This window comes from Mus caroli, chromosome 10, assembly GCF_900094665.2.
Source record: "Mus caroli chromosome 10, CAROLI_EIJ_v1.1, whole genome shotgun sequence".
NCBI lineage: Eukaryota > Metazoa > Chordata > Mammalia > Rodentia > Muridae > Mus > Mus caroli.
Window position 1 is genome coordinate 4,305,733 of NC_034579.1, and position 13,204 is coordinate 4,318,936.

The window sequence follows — 13,204 nt, forward strand, 5'->3', positions numbered from 1 at the left end:
TGTAAGTACACTGTAGCTGTCTTCAGACACACCAGAAGAGGGAGTCAGATCTTGTTACGGATGGTTGTGAGCCACCATGTGGTTGCTGGGATTTGAACTAAGGACCTTTGGAAGAGCAGTCGGGTGCTCTTACCCACTGAGCCATCTCACCAGCCCGTGTTATATTTTCATTTGTACTTAATTTCTTTTCTGTACACACCTTTTTGTTTTTTCATGATCAGAATCCTAGCAAAGAGTTGTTTTCAGTTTTTCAAAGATTCAGGTTTTAGTTCTAGAATTCTTTTCCAGTTTCGGGGTAGTTTTTTTTTTTTTTAATTAAGTTTGATGATTTTCTTATTTCTATATTCTCTGTGGTTTTTAGCCTGCCATTAGTCTATTCCCCGTTTCCTGCGTTAGTAGCTGCTGGTCATGTCTGTTCTGTTACAGCAGTGCATGGAGAGAATTTCTTCCCTGGGTGGTAATGCCACCCCATCACGTTGGTACTGTGTGCTTGCCCCAGTGTGGGTAGCATCTTGGGCTAGGAGCCACCCTTCTCTAAGAATAGGTTTTCTTAGTTATGACCCTTCTAGTCTGAGATGAAGGAAAAGGTGACAGAGAGTGCCTGCAGAGTTGCTGCACTCCCTGCTCTTGCTGGCTCTCCACACTGAAGTTCCTGCTGTCTGTGGCTGGCCCCAGCAGCACTGCTGCTTTTCTGCCCTGTGTTAAGCAGAGGGCTGGGGAAACAGTTTGCCAGGAGAGTGAAAATTAGAAAACTCCCTTAGTCTGTTTCCATAGAGGCTACTGTTCCTCCCCTACGTTGGGACCTAGCCCTGTCATTTCCCTAGTTTTCACAATGTTCTGTGGTGCTAAGGTCTTTCTTACATGCCTGTGACTCCTTAGGGTTGGCTCAGTAAGCTACTGGCATCTATTTGGGCTTCTTGTCTTTTCCTTGTGCTTAGAAGTTGAGTCTGATAATTAGATGAAATATTGTGAGCTTGATGATTTCAATACAGCACCTAATACACAGCTCATGACATGTTTTAATCAAACCTAGCTCAGGAAAGGATTAGTAGCTGCAACTGACTGAATAAAGGGTGAGGACGTGAGTCTGAAGTTGGAGTGAGCCTCATATCTTTTTCTTTCAGCTGAGGTTGCAACACCATCTCTCAATAGGTTTCTTCTGTGGAATGCAGTACTAGCCCCATGTGCACTAGTAAATAGTGTTCATCCTAGCTCTCTCCCCAACCCCAGCTAACATTTCCTATTGCTTCCTATAATTTGGCTACTGGGCAGAAAATCCTAGTAGCTAGTCTCATTGATTCCTGAGATGCCTGCCCACTACCATCATCCTTGCCCCTGCCCACCGGAACAAGCTTTCTACTTAAAATTACATTGGAGGAGATTTATTTGACATGTTCTTTCAAAGTTCTTGTCCAAAAAGTAAAGAAAATAAGAAAGATTGTTTCTTGTCTAGTGAAGTATGGTGGCACATGCTAGCATTCCCACCATTTGAGAGACTGAGGCAGGAGGATTGCCAGTTAGAGACCAGCCTGGGTTACATAATAAGTATGAAGCCAGTCTGTCTCAAAAAACCAAACTGGGAAAAAAAAAAAAATCATCAACTTAAAGTTGCTCTTTTTTTTTTTTTTTTTTTTGGTTTTTCGAGACAGGGTTTCTCTGTGTAGCCCTGGCTGTCCTGGAACTCACTTTGTAGACCAGGCTGGCCGCGAACTCAGAAATCCACCTGCCTCTGCCTCCCAAGTGCTGGGATTATAAAGTTGCTCTTGACTATGGGTGACATGACAGGGCAAGAAGCACAGTTAGTGTGGATAGATTAAGCTGGGGTAGGGTTCCTCCATAGAAGAAAAGATTTGTGTGAATGTGTGTGCCTGGGTGTGTGCACGCACTGACACTGGAGGTCAGCAGTGGGCTTCGGATCTCCTGACACTGTAGTTACAGACAGTGGTGAGTGTGCAAGAGTCCCTGAGTAAGTGTTTTAGTCCCTAAGCCCTGTTCTTGTCCTGTGATGATCCATCACTGCCTAAAAGCTCCCATTTCAATATTCTACTGATACACAAAAGGAGGAAGAAATCATTTCATTTCACTCCTACTTCTGTCCTCTCAGTTTTCCTGTGACCTTGGTTACCGTAGTACTTCCCTAAGCTTAAAGTACTGCTGCTTGTAGCGTAGGGAACGCCCAAGTAGCCTGCAGTTCTTTGCCGGCAGTGTTGCAGACTTGCTTTTCTAGTCTCATGAGCACCGTCCTCATCCCAATCATTTCCCTGAGAACACGCACATCCTCCTGACTAACTTCTGCTGTTAGCTGTACTTAGCAGAATAGCACTCATTGTCCCCATTAGCAAAGCTGGCATTTACCAAGTGCCTACTTTTAATGCTTTACTTATGTCCATCGCTGCATATCCATAGCCTAGTAAATGCAAATACCTTAGTTCTCAATGTGCAGAAACACTCATTGAAGATGCACTTCTCTGTGGAAGAGTATGACCTGGCTTCCATCTCAGGATCCTCCTTCCTTGTACCCCAAATGCTGGACTTAGAAGCCTGAGCTGTCATGCCTGGCACCAACTTACTTACTTATTTACTTTGTACTAGGGATTGAGTGTAGGACTTCATGCATGCTAACCAAGTGCTCCTCTATTGAGCTCTGTCCCTAGCACTAGCTTCCTTTTTACGTTTGCTCAGGGACATGGTCTGGCTGAGCTGCTCAGGCTCACTTTGAAATTGGTGTGTTTCCCAGGCTGGCCTTAAACTTGTGATTCTACCATTTCAGTTTCCAAGTAATGAGGATTACAGACATTCACTTCAGCATCTGCCTAGTCACTTTTTATTGGTTGTGTAACCTTGGAAATAGTTAACTATCTCAGACAATTTAGCAATTGAGACTTGGAAGAAATATTAAGAACTTAACCAAGATGGCAGAATTAGAATTGTAACCAAGGTTTTTCTAACTTCAGAACTCATTTGCAAATTTGTACTTCTCAAAACTATGCCCAGGAGTGAGCATTAGTTCTGCATATGTTTACAAAACATGTGTGTCCTGCACTGAGATACAATTCGACAGGTTTTGCATGTATATCCTAAGCTCAGAGAACTTCAGTCTAGTAGAGACAAATGTAGAGTAACTTTAGACAAATGTCTTGATGAAAATTCCAGTCAAATGCTAGAGGACCTACCTAGGCAAACATTTGTTCCGAACTGAGTTTACCTAAGAAGTGATGGCAGAGCTAGCCTTGAAGTGAGAACTAAAACCAAGCATGTTTGTATATTTGTATGTTATTTTTGATGGGACTATAATTTGAAGCCAAGGTCTTATCTTATGTGTGCTTTATGTCTAAACTCTATCTCCAGCTCAAGCTGTTTTGTTTGTCATGTGTTATGTGTCTGTTTGCAACTGAGCATTGAACCAAAGGCCTTAGTGCATGCTAGGAAAGCAATCTAGCATTGACCTGAACTTTATCTCCCAGTCCCATGCTGTTTCTTTAAGGATGGAAATTGTAGGAGCGAGTGTAGAGATGGTGTTATGTGTGGTATTGTAAACCTATGGCTCAGTGGTTAATTGCTCTGGCAGTGTTTCCAGGGACCTGGAACAACTCTCAGTACACACATTGTGCCTCTCAACCATCTTTAACTCCAGTCTCAGAGGATCAAACACCTTCTCTGGCCTCTGCACACACTGCATGCACACGGTATATAGACAGACATAAAGATAAAATACTCATCCATATAAATGAGTTCTTTAAATACTGTTTAATAAATGAATTATTAACACTGTTGTAATTTTGTCAGTTTGGGGGCAGGTGTGTACTGTGGCGTGTTTACATAGAAGTCAGGACAACTTTGTGAGTTTGGTTGATCTTTACTTGGCTTCACTGGATTAAAGTTGGGTCATCTACTAAATGGTCTCACTGGTCCATTGTAAACTTCCTTAGTAAAGGAGCCCTGGAAAGTATATATAAGAAAAAAAAAGCTTTATAATTATTTTTAAGAGATATATAACACCAAAATGTTTCTTGTCTCTTCCTTTCTTAGCTTACATGTGGCCATGAGTCTTCAAATGATTGTTGAGAATGTAAAATTGGCTCGTGAATATGCACTGCTGGGGAACTATGACTCGGCAATGGTCTACTATCAGGGAGTTCTTGACCAAATGAACAAGTACCTGTACTCAGTCAAAGAGACACACCTCCGTCAGAAATGGCAACAGGTAAGAGTCATGGCTGCTGGCTTTAATACTCAGAAATTTACATTGACATTCAATGCTGTACAGTAGTTTGTTTGGTTTTGTTTTTTTGAGACAGGGTTCCTTTGTGTGGCTTTGGCTGTTCTAGAAGTAGCTCTGCAGACCAGGCTGGCTTCAGACTCACAGAGCTTCACCTACTTCTGCCTCCTGAGTGCTGGGAGTAAAGGCCTGCACCACCACTACTAGGCCTCAGAGAATATAGTTTTATTACATGGATTTTTATACAACGTTATTTGAAACTTCACATTGGTGTATTACTGAGGATTCTCTAGAGGAACAGTACTGATAGAATGAATGAATATGTATGTATGTTCACTCATGTATGAGAGATTTATTACAGCTGCTTAGAGGCTGTCGTTCAGCTAGTCCAGCAATGGTTGCTTGCCTCTCAGTGGGAAGGAAAAAGACAAACAGACAGAACCTGGTAGTTTGTTCTCTCCACAAGGCTAAGTTGTCTTAGCTGATCTAAGGTTGGGGTTCCAAAGAAGTATGCTGGAATGCAGGAAAGCGAGGAGGAGGTCAAAGAGGCCAAGAGCAAAGCTTTTCTTTCTTGTCCTTTTTATAGGCCACCATGTGTGGGTTCATTCCAGATTTACTGTGGGTTTTCCCACTTTTAATGATCCAATTAACTAAAACTCCCTCACATGTATGCCTAGTGACTCGGGATTTTAGTTAATTCCATATATAGTCAAGTTGACCACCAAGAATAGCCATCACATGAGCAGCAGCCCTTTTACAAAGCATCAGCAGTGTTAAGCTCTGCTTCGTTTTTCTAATTATTGTGCTCTAATAATAGCTTTAAAGTGGTACCCTTTTTCTTTTCTTCCATTCTTTCTTTGAGACATTTGGTGGCCCTGGATGTCCTGGAATTTGCTGTGTGGGCTGTGATGGCCTCATACTCAGTCCTCTTGTCGCTGCCTGCCCAGTCCTAGGGTTAATGGATATTCTGCCATACTCAGGCCCTCAGGGGACAACATCTTTTTATAAAGATATTGGTGAAATTGCAAATGACAGCAAATTCTTTTTTTTTTTTTTTAAAGAAACAGTGAATGTTTTTAATTTCAGGTGGGACAGATTGACACATAGTGGGATGTTCAAGGACTTACAGTTATGGTACAATACAAGTAGCTTTTTATTATGTGGACAGCAAATTCTTCAAGAACCTTATTTCCTATAAAACTTTACAAAGCTGATCATATTTGAATCCCATTTAAGGAATTTTAGACACGGAGGAGCAGAAGTTTTGTCCAGAACAGCACTTTCATAACAGGAAAGAATGTTACAGAAATTAATGGTTCTTTTGAGCTGAACTTGTATGTGACATATTACTGCCTGGCTACTGTTTAAATCCAATACCACATGTTTGGAGAGAAGTGTCTTGTTTTTGAAATGAACTTTTCCTTAAATCTGACTTTCCATATCTATGTTACTAGGAAGGGGGGAACATACCTTAAAAATATGTAAATCACTTTAAATGTATAGTTCAGTAATGTTAAATACATTCAGATGTTGTACCAGCACCCCATATAACAGAGTTTGAGGTTTTAAAAGTTAGCTAAACCCAATAAGGTGATGCACACCTACAGTGCCAGCACTTGGGAGGCTCAGGCAGGAGGACAGTGATCTTGAGAACACTGTTCAATACTCATGGAACCCTTGCTTAAAAATCAAAATCAGTTAATTAAATAGTATAAAACTATCCAAAGGCAACTTTTTGTTTTTGTCAGATTTGAAAGTTTCAGCTAGTCTTTCAATTGCTCAACAGTTTTAGTAAGAACTATGTGGGTAGCAACTTAGCCAGGATTTGTTTTAAAAGATTTATTTTTATTTTATGTGTTTGAATGTTTTGCCTGCATGCAAACCTGTGCACAAGGTGCATACATTGCCCAAGGAGGCCAGAAGAGGGCATCAGATCCCTTGAACTGGAGTTATAGAGATTGTGAGCTGCTGTGTGGGTGCTGAGACTCAATCCCCGCACCCTATGGTAGAGCAGCCTGTTAGCCTGGGAGACAGTTCTCCAGCCCCTTAGTCAACAGTTTTATTCATGCTTTCAGAATTAATTTTGCACTTGAAAACAGGAAAAAAAAAAGAATCATTGCAATTTTGTGAAGATGTTTGATGTAGTCTGCTGGCTTTCATTCAGAGTGGAGGCTGAGACATAGAATAGAAAACGGTCCTAAGCTTAATTTTAGCAGTGATTTATTAAAGAAGCTTAGTCTTATTATTCTTCGTTGAAACCAGGTTTGGCAGGAAATAAATGTGGAAGCTAAGCAAGTTAAGGATATCATGAAAACACTGGAGAGCTTCAAACTAGACATCACTTCTCTGCAAGCTGCACAGCATGAACTTCCAGCTGCTGAAGGAGAAGTCTGGTCCTTGCCTGTGCCTGTTGAGCGAAGGTAAGTGGGGACGGTTAGAGATCAACCAGCTCAGGTAGCTGGCCGTCTCGCCTTGGTCCATATCTCGGAGGAGGACTGAGTTGCTGGGGACAGGGCTGGGGGGGAGGTTTGTATGGAAATGCCTTTTATGAATTGTTTAAATGTTTATCAAGTTTAGGTGGAAATTAGCCAGAGCGAGGTTTTTGATGCATGGGCTTAAAGTAGCAGACTCAGTGTTGTTTTAGGGACTGAGGTGTGGGAACTGAAGTTTTCACTCTTTGTAGCTGTTGGAAATTATGTACACTATCTAGAGCTTAGACTTTTCTCATGTAGATTGAGAAAGTTAGACTGACAAGTTTTTGAGCCTGCTTGGTTTTGTTTGTTTGTTTTGTTTTGTTTTTGTTTTTTCGAGACAGGGTTTCTCTGTATAGCCTTGGCTGTCCTGGAACTCACTCTGTAGACCAGGCTGGCCTCAAACTCAGAAATCCGCCTGCCTCTGCCTCCCAAGTGCTGGAATTAAAGGCGTGCGCCACCACGCCCTGCCCTGAGCCTGCTTGGTTTTATTTGGAATTTTTGCCCCCAGCTTTCTACTACCAAGTGATAGCAAATGGATAATTGATCAAGTACCAGGTGGTAATCGCACACACCTGTAATCCTAGCACTTGGGCAGAGGCAGGTGGATTTCTGTGAGTTCCAGGCCAGCCTGGTCTACAGAGTGAGTTCTAGGACAGAGAGAAACCCTGTCTTAAAAGTACAAAAAAACAAATCAATGGAAGTGCTTTGACTGAAATGTTGTTTCTACCTAATTGTGCTTGCTTTCACAGAAGACTTAATAAGTGACAGGTATGTATGTAGATGTCCATTCCCTGCTTCACAGGACAGATTTCCTGTCTGTATCCTGGTGTAAATATATGAATCTTTTGGCTGTCTGAAAAGAACTCTAACTTGACTCTTTGTTGACTACTGGTTTAAGACCCTTGCACTAAGCTATGACCCACCTTAGGTATTCTGTCATTCTTTCTTGTAGTTTTTTATTGCACTGCATAAACACTGGTTCTTTATATTGAGCATCTGTAGATCTCTAAGTATTGTTCAGGCTATATAGATCATTTATTTCTCATAACAAAGCTTCCAATAGGCAATATTTTATTTTTTTATATTAAAAACAACAAAACTTTACTTACATTAGGTAACGTACCTTCTTTGTGTTGAAGTATACTCTGAGTCACTTGAGAATAGGTTATTCTGTTTTATTCTTTGGGGGTTTTGTGTTTTTATTCATCCCAGATAAACCGAAGAGCCATTAAATATGGAGGTCTAAATTCTGCTGCTAAGTCCAGAGGAACTGAGTGGATCTCTGTGGACAGAAGGCACCTTGCCTTTGTGTGTCCTAGCACCATTACTTTTCCTTACCTACTTTATATGTGTGCATGTTTTGTCCACATGTCTATGTCTACAACCTCTGCCTGGTGCCTGCAGAGGCTAGAAGCAGCATTGGATCCTGGAGAGTAGTCACAGACAGTTGTGAACTAATGTGTAAATCCTGGGAACTGAGAACCAAGTCAGTACAGAAGCAGCAACTGCTCTCAATCACTAAGCCATCTCTTCAACCACAACCTTTGTTTTTTCTTTTTGAGACAGGGTCTCACTATGCAGTCCTGGTGTCTAACTCACAGTGATCCACGTGCCTATGTCTTTCAAATTCAGGAACTAAAGGGCACCAGCCACCCTCCCCAACTTTCACCCTAGTCTTTTAGAATAGGAAGATTATTAAAGCCTTAGTTAAAACATGGGCATTTGCACTCTGTTCTGGTGGCTGTGATAGAACACTAGTTTATCACTTTCCAGCATGCAAAAGTAGCTTGTACAGTGATGTCCTGAGTAGAAGTCATTTTCACTTTGCCCTAGTTGCTAGTAAATATGACAGTACTGTGTCCCTGGCCGTAGAGGCTATGCCAGGTTTACATTTCAGCCCTTGGGGTGCAGCGTCCTCAAGTTTGTTATACCATTGTGTTCTCTGTATGCCCAGCTTCTTCAGGACTTATGACTTTAATAACCTTGTGTTGTTTAGACCCTTACCAGGACCTAGGAAACGCCAGTCTTCTCAGCACAGTGACCCTAAGCCACACAGTAACCGGCCAGGCACAGTCGTCAGAGCTCATCGGCCATCTCCACAGAATCTTCACAATGACAGAGGGAAAGCTGTTTGTAGTCGTGAAAAGAAAGAACAGAGTAAGGGAAGAGAGGAAAAGGTAAATGTTACCGTCTTCAAAGTGAAGGCTGGACCTGAAGAGATGGCTCAGGGGTTAAAGTGCACATGCTGCTCTTCCCAAGTTAGATCCCAGCACCTACATGGGTCAGCTCACAACTTCCTATACCTCCAGCTCTGGGAGTCCCATCCCTCTTCTGGTCTCTGCAGGCAGCTCCACACCTGTGGCTTACAGAAACACACTCACACGCACGCACACTAACAATAAAAGAACAAAATTGTTTTTGAGATTTATTTTATGTATGTGGATGTTATGTCTGCATTTGCATCCCAGAACTACATTGTGCACTGAACTACACAGAGATACAGTTACAGACAGTTGTGAGCATCATGCGGGTGCTGGGAACTGAACTATGACAGAGCTGCCAGAGCTCTTAACCACTGAGCCACCTCTCCAGGTCCCTCAAAATGTTTTTAAGTGAGTCATTTGTTAACATTAGAAATCAAGATTTGAAACACGGGGGGCCACTTGCTTCAGTCACTAGAGCCATATTTGCCATAGAATCTGTACATGTAGGGTTTCCATTCCCCAGTCAGGAGGCATGGTGGGGCAGGGGGAATTCTCTTTTAAAAACTTTTGAAGCCAGGTATGGTGGCATATGCCTTTAATCCTACCACTCGGGAGGCGGAGGCTGGCCGGTTTTTCTGAGTTTAGGCTAGACTGTTCCACATAGTGAGTTCCCGGCCAGCCAAGACTACATAGAGAGTCCCTGTGTCATACCTCTCTCCTCAGATTGTGTGTGTGTATACATGTACATGTGCCATGGCACACGTGTGGAGGTCAGGGTCAGTCCTCTCCTTCCACATGGATCCTGAGACTCAAGCTCAAGTTGTCAGGTGTGAAAGCCTTCGCCTGCTGAGACCTGTCCTGTCCAGCTAGGGAGTTGTGTGTCAGGTGTGAAAGCCTTCCCCTGCTGAGACCTGTCCTGTCCAGCTAGGGAGTTGTGTGTCAGGTGTGAAAGCCTTCCCCTGCTGAGACATGTCCTGTCAGCTAGGGAGTTGTGTGTCAGGTGTGAAAGCCTTCCCCTGCTGAGACATTTCCTGTCCAGCTAGGGAGTTCTGTGTTTCCTCCTTGGTTTCCTCAGTCACCTGTGGATATTCAGGAGGGCGTTGCTTGATTTCCATCTGTGGTGTCTGTGGTTTCTCTCACTACTGACCTTCTTTTAATTCCACTGTGGTCTGTTAGGATATAAGAAATTGTACCTGTGTTGTTGCAGGTTCTATAGGCTGCTTAGTAGAATGCTTATTCTTACCTGTGTGTGTGTAGTTATTGGTGGCTTTTTTGTTAAGCCTGTTTGATCAATGTAGTTTAACTGTGAAGATTTTGTTGATGGTGGTAGTGATCTTGTTTTTGAGATAAAGACTCATGTAGTGGAGGCTGGCTTTGAACTCCTGATTCTGCTGTCTCCACCTGCCAAGTGCAAGTGCTGCCGGGGCTATCGGTGTTCACTAGCACACCCAGCTAAAGTGTTTCCTTGTTTGGACCTGCAAGATGGTTCATCAGGTGAAGACAGTTTGACAACCCGAGCTTGATCCCAGAACCTGTGTGGAGGTAGAGGAAAAGAACTGACTTCACAAAATGGTTCTGTGGTCTTCACATGTACATCATGGCATAGCATACGTGTGCATATATCACACATGCAATAATAGGGTTTTTTTTTTTTTAAGGTTTCTTATTTCTGTTTCAGCTGTGTTGCTGAAAATGAAGTATGGAAATCACTTGCTCTTGTATCTAGTCCTGTGTGTTCAGTAGTGTTTGTCTTATGAAGTAGATATGCCAGGGTTTGGTTATATACATCTCTAGTTCTTTCTTTGGATGGATTTCCATCATATCAATAGCTAATGGCCATTTTCTCTCCAACTTGTGCTTTCCTGAGGATAGAGTTCTGCCCCTGTGTGTTTCCTGCTTCCACTCTTGCTGCATTCTCTTCTGTCCTTTGCCGTTCCATGTGTGTGTCTTTACTGGTGACTCATACCTCCCTCCTATAGGCAAGTAGTTGGATCTTGTGTTCTGATCCAGCCATCTGGTCTGCATGTGTGTGTGTGTGTTTGTTTCAGGCACGGTTTCTCTGTGTAGCCCTGGCTGTTCTAGAACTCACTCTGTAGACCAGGCTGGCCTCTCACTCACAGATCCACCAGCCTCTGCCTCCCAAGTGCATCGATTAAAAGTATGTGCCACTACTGCTGGCTAGTCTGCACCTTTAACTGAGCTGGAACCTTTAACTGCTAGATTAATTCTTTCAAGACCCTGGTTGATTGCTGCCATTGTTTTGATCGCTCTCCTGGCTTATTTAGTTCTTGCCATAGATTCTTAGGGTTTGCTGAAGTACAGAATTGGACTTCATGTCACTACCTTCCGTGTTGCTGTAGCAATAACAACTTAATGGATGAAAGAAATGTCATACTTTGACTTGCAGTTTGGGGAGTCCATCCTGACAGGGAAGGTATAATGGTGGGAGGTGAGGCTGCTGTTTGCAGTGTGTCAGAAGCAGAGAGGGACAAGTGCCAGTACCCAGGTCCCTTCTCCTTTTACCCAGGCTGGGACCTAGCCCACATTTAGGGTGGGCCTTCCCACTTCATTGATCTAGTCTGGAAAAGTCCAGACAGGCATGCCCTAAAATAGGTTTCCATGATGATTCTGATCTCATCACGTTGATTATGGAGAACGACCACACAGATATATTTGATCTCTTCTTGCTCTTGTTAATCTGTTCCTTTTTCTCTCTTTCATGTGACCCACTGTGGTTGTCTTTTTTTATATACATAAGGTTCTTTTTAGTATTTTATATGATGGTCATGAATTGTTTTAGTTCATACTTATAATGGGAAGTCTCTATTTCTCCACAGGATTTTAAACTCTCTTTGCTGGATCTAGTCTTGGTTTGGGAATTGCTTTCTGAATTACAGTGTATCTAGTGTTACCCTACAGTGTTTCTGGTGAGAGATCTGATACATTTGCCTTTGTAGGCACGTCTCTCTCTCTCTCTCAGGTTTAATATTGTGTGTAACTTTATAATTTTTTTCAAAGTCTACTTTTAATGATGGTTCTTAAATACTTTAACCTCCCTTTTAGCCCACCACCCACCAGAGGCAGTGAGAAAGAAAGGATGGGGTGGGGGTGGGGGGTTGTATCTGTTTAGAAAGGTTCTTTGGAGCAACTCCCATCTGTGTTGCCAGGAAATTGGCAGTTCAGTTCATAGGTCAGCAGCGGCAGCTCGATCCATTTGCAAACACTTCATGGCTACACCAGCACTGCAGTTCAGTGGAGTCAGGATAGCAAACACTAGTCAGCGGTGGAACTACCTAGCAGAGACGGCTAGGCCTCGGCCTGCCTCAGCGGGAGTCAGCAGGAGGGGCCTGGAGGGAAGATCAGTGAAGACTCCAGACCCACAAACAGCTACCTCTGTAAGCAGGCCTAGCTACTCCTCCATCACTGTCTGTGCAGTCCTTTTATACGCTCTCCAAATAGCACGTGTCTTTCACAGGTCTTGCCTCAGCACGTGTGCCTATCTCAGCTGACATCACTCTGCCAATTAACCTGAGCCCACAGAATCAGCAAAAAAGCCGAGGCACAACACCAGACAGGTTTTGGTGCAGCTCTCTATGGAGTCCCAACAAATGCAGCTCAACTGTGCAATAGAAGGCTGACCAATCCATGTATGTCCTTAGCAAAGAGTCCTCCATCAGTGTCCTTTCACGTGCGTGCTTTACAGAGCATCCTCTCTCCTGTGTCTGCTTCAGTGAAGCATTCCTTCACTTGTTTACCCCAGCAAAATCCCACCCAACTGACTTTCCAGAGAACCCTTAGGTTTCCACGTCAACTGTGTCTCGTCCATAGATATACATATTTGATTAGACATTACATGATGATTTGTCTTGTAAGAGTCTTTCTGTCCTGTCTGTATGGTTCTAATGCCTCTTGTATGCCCATGTCTTTCCCTAGCTCTGAGAATTTTTCTGGTATAGTTTCATTGAAGTGGTTTTTCCATGCCTTTTTTGTTGTGAATGAGGCTTAGCCATTAGTGGACAAGCAATCTCGCCACCCAAATAACTTTAGACTTTAATGTATTCTCTGCCATGGAATCTTATCTTTAGTTTTTGGAATGTCCTAGAGTTCTTGAAACTTGTGATTATGCTTAATTTTTGTGTGTAGTAGTTGTTTGAATATACTATGTGATTTTTTTTTCTACCCTGATATTCTTATGGTTGTTCTACTCTATTAGCAATGCCTTTCAGTGAGTGTTTGTCGTTATTTTTAATGGATAACTCTCATTTCTAACATGTATTTTCAGAATCTCAATTTCTTTTTTTTTTTTT

The 13,204-nt window shown here is 42.6% G+C and overlaps 1 protein-coding gene across 1 annotated transcript in view; it reads left to right on the plus strand.

Moving 5' to 3' along the window:
• The window catches only part of Katna1 (katanin catalytic subunit A1), a 37,949-nt gene that overhangs the window by 8,795 nt on the left and 15,950 nt on the right, over positions 1 to 13,204 (plus strand). Inside the window, exons 2-4 of the mRNA XM_021174288.1 lie at positions 4,030 to 4,204; positions 6,482 to 6,639; positions 8,690 to 8,870. Of these exons, the coding sequence (XP_021029947.1) occupies positions 4,043 to 4,204; positions 6,482 to 6,639; positions 8,690 to 8,870 (501 nt within the window). The 5' untranslated portion in view covers positions 4,030 to 4,042. The remainder of the gene's footprint in view (positions 1 to 4,029; positions 4,205 to 6,481; positions 6,640 to 8,689; positions 8,871 to 13,204) is intronic.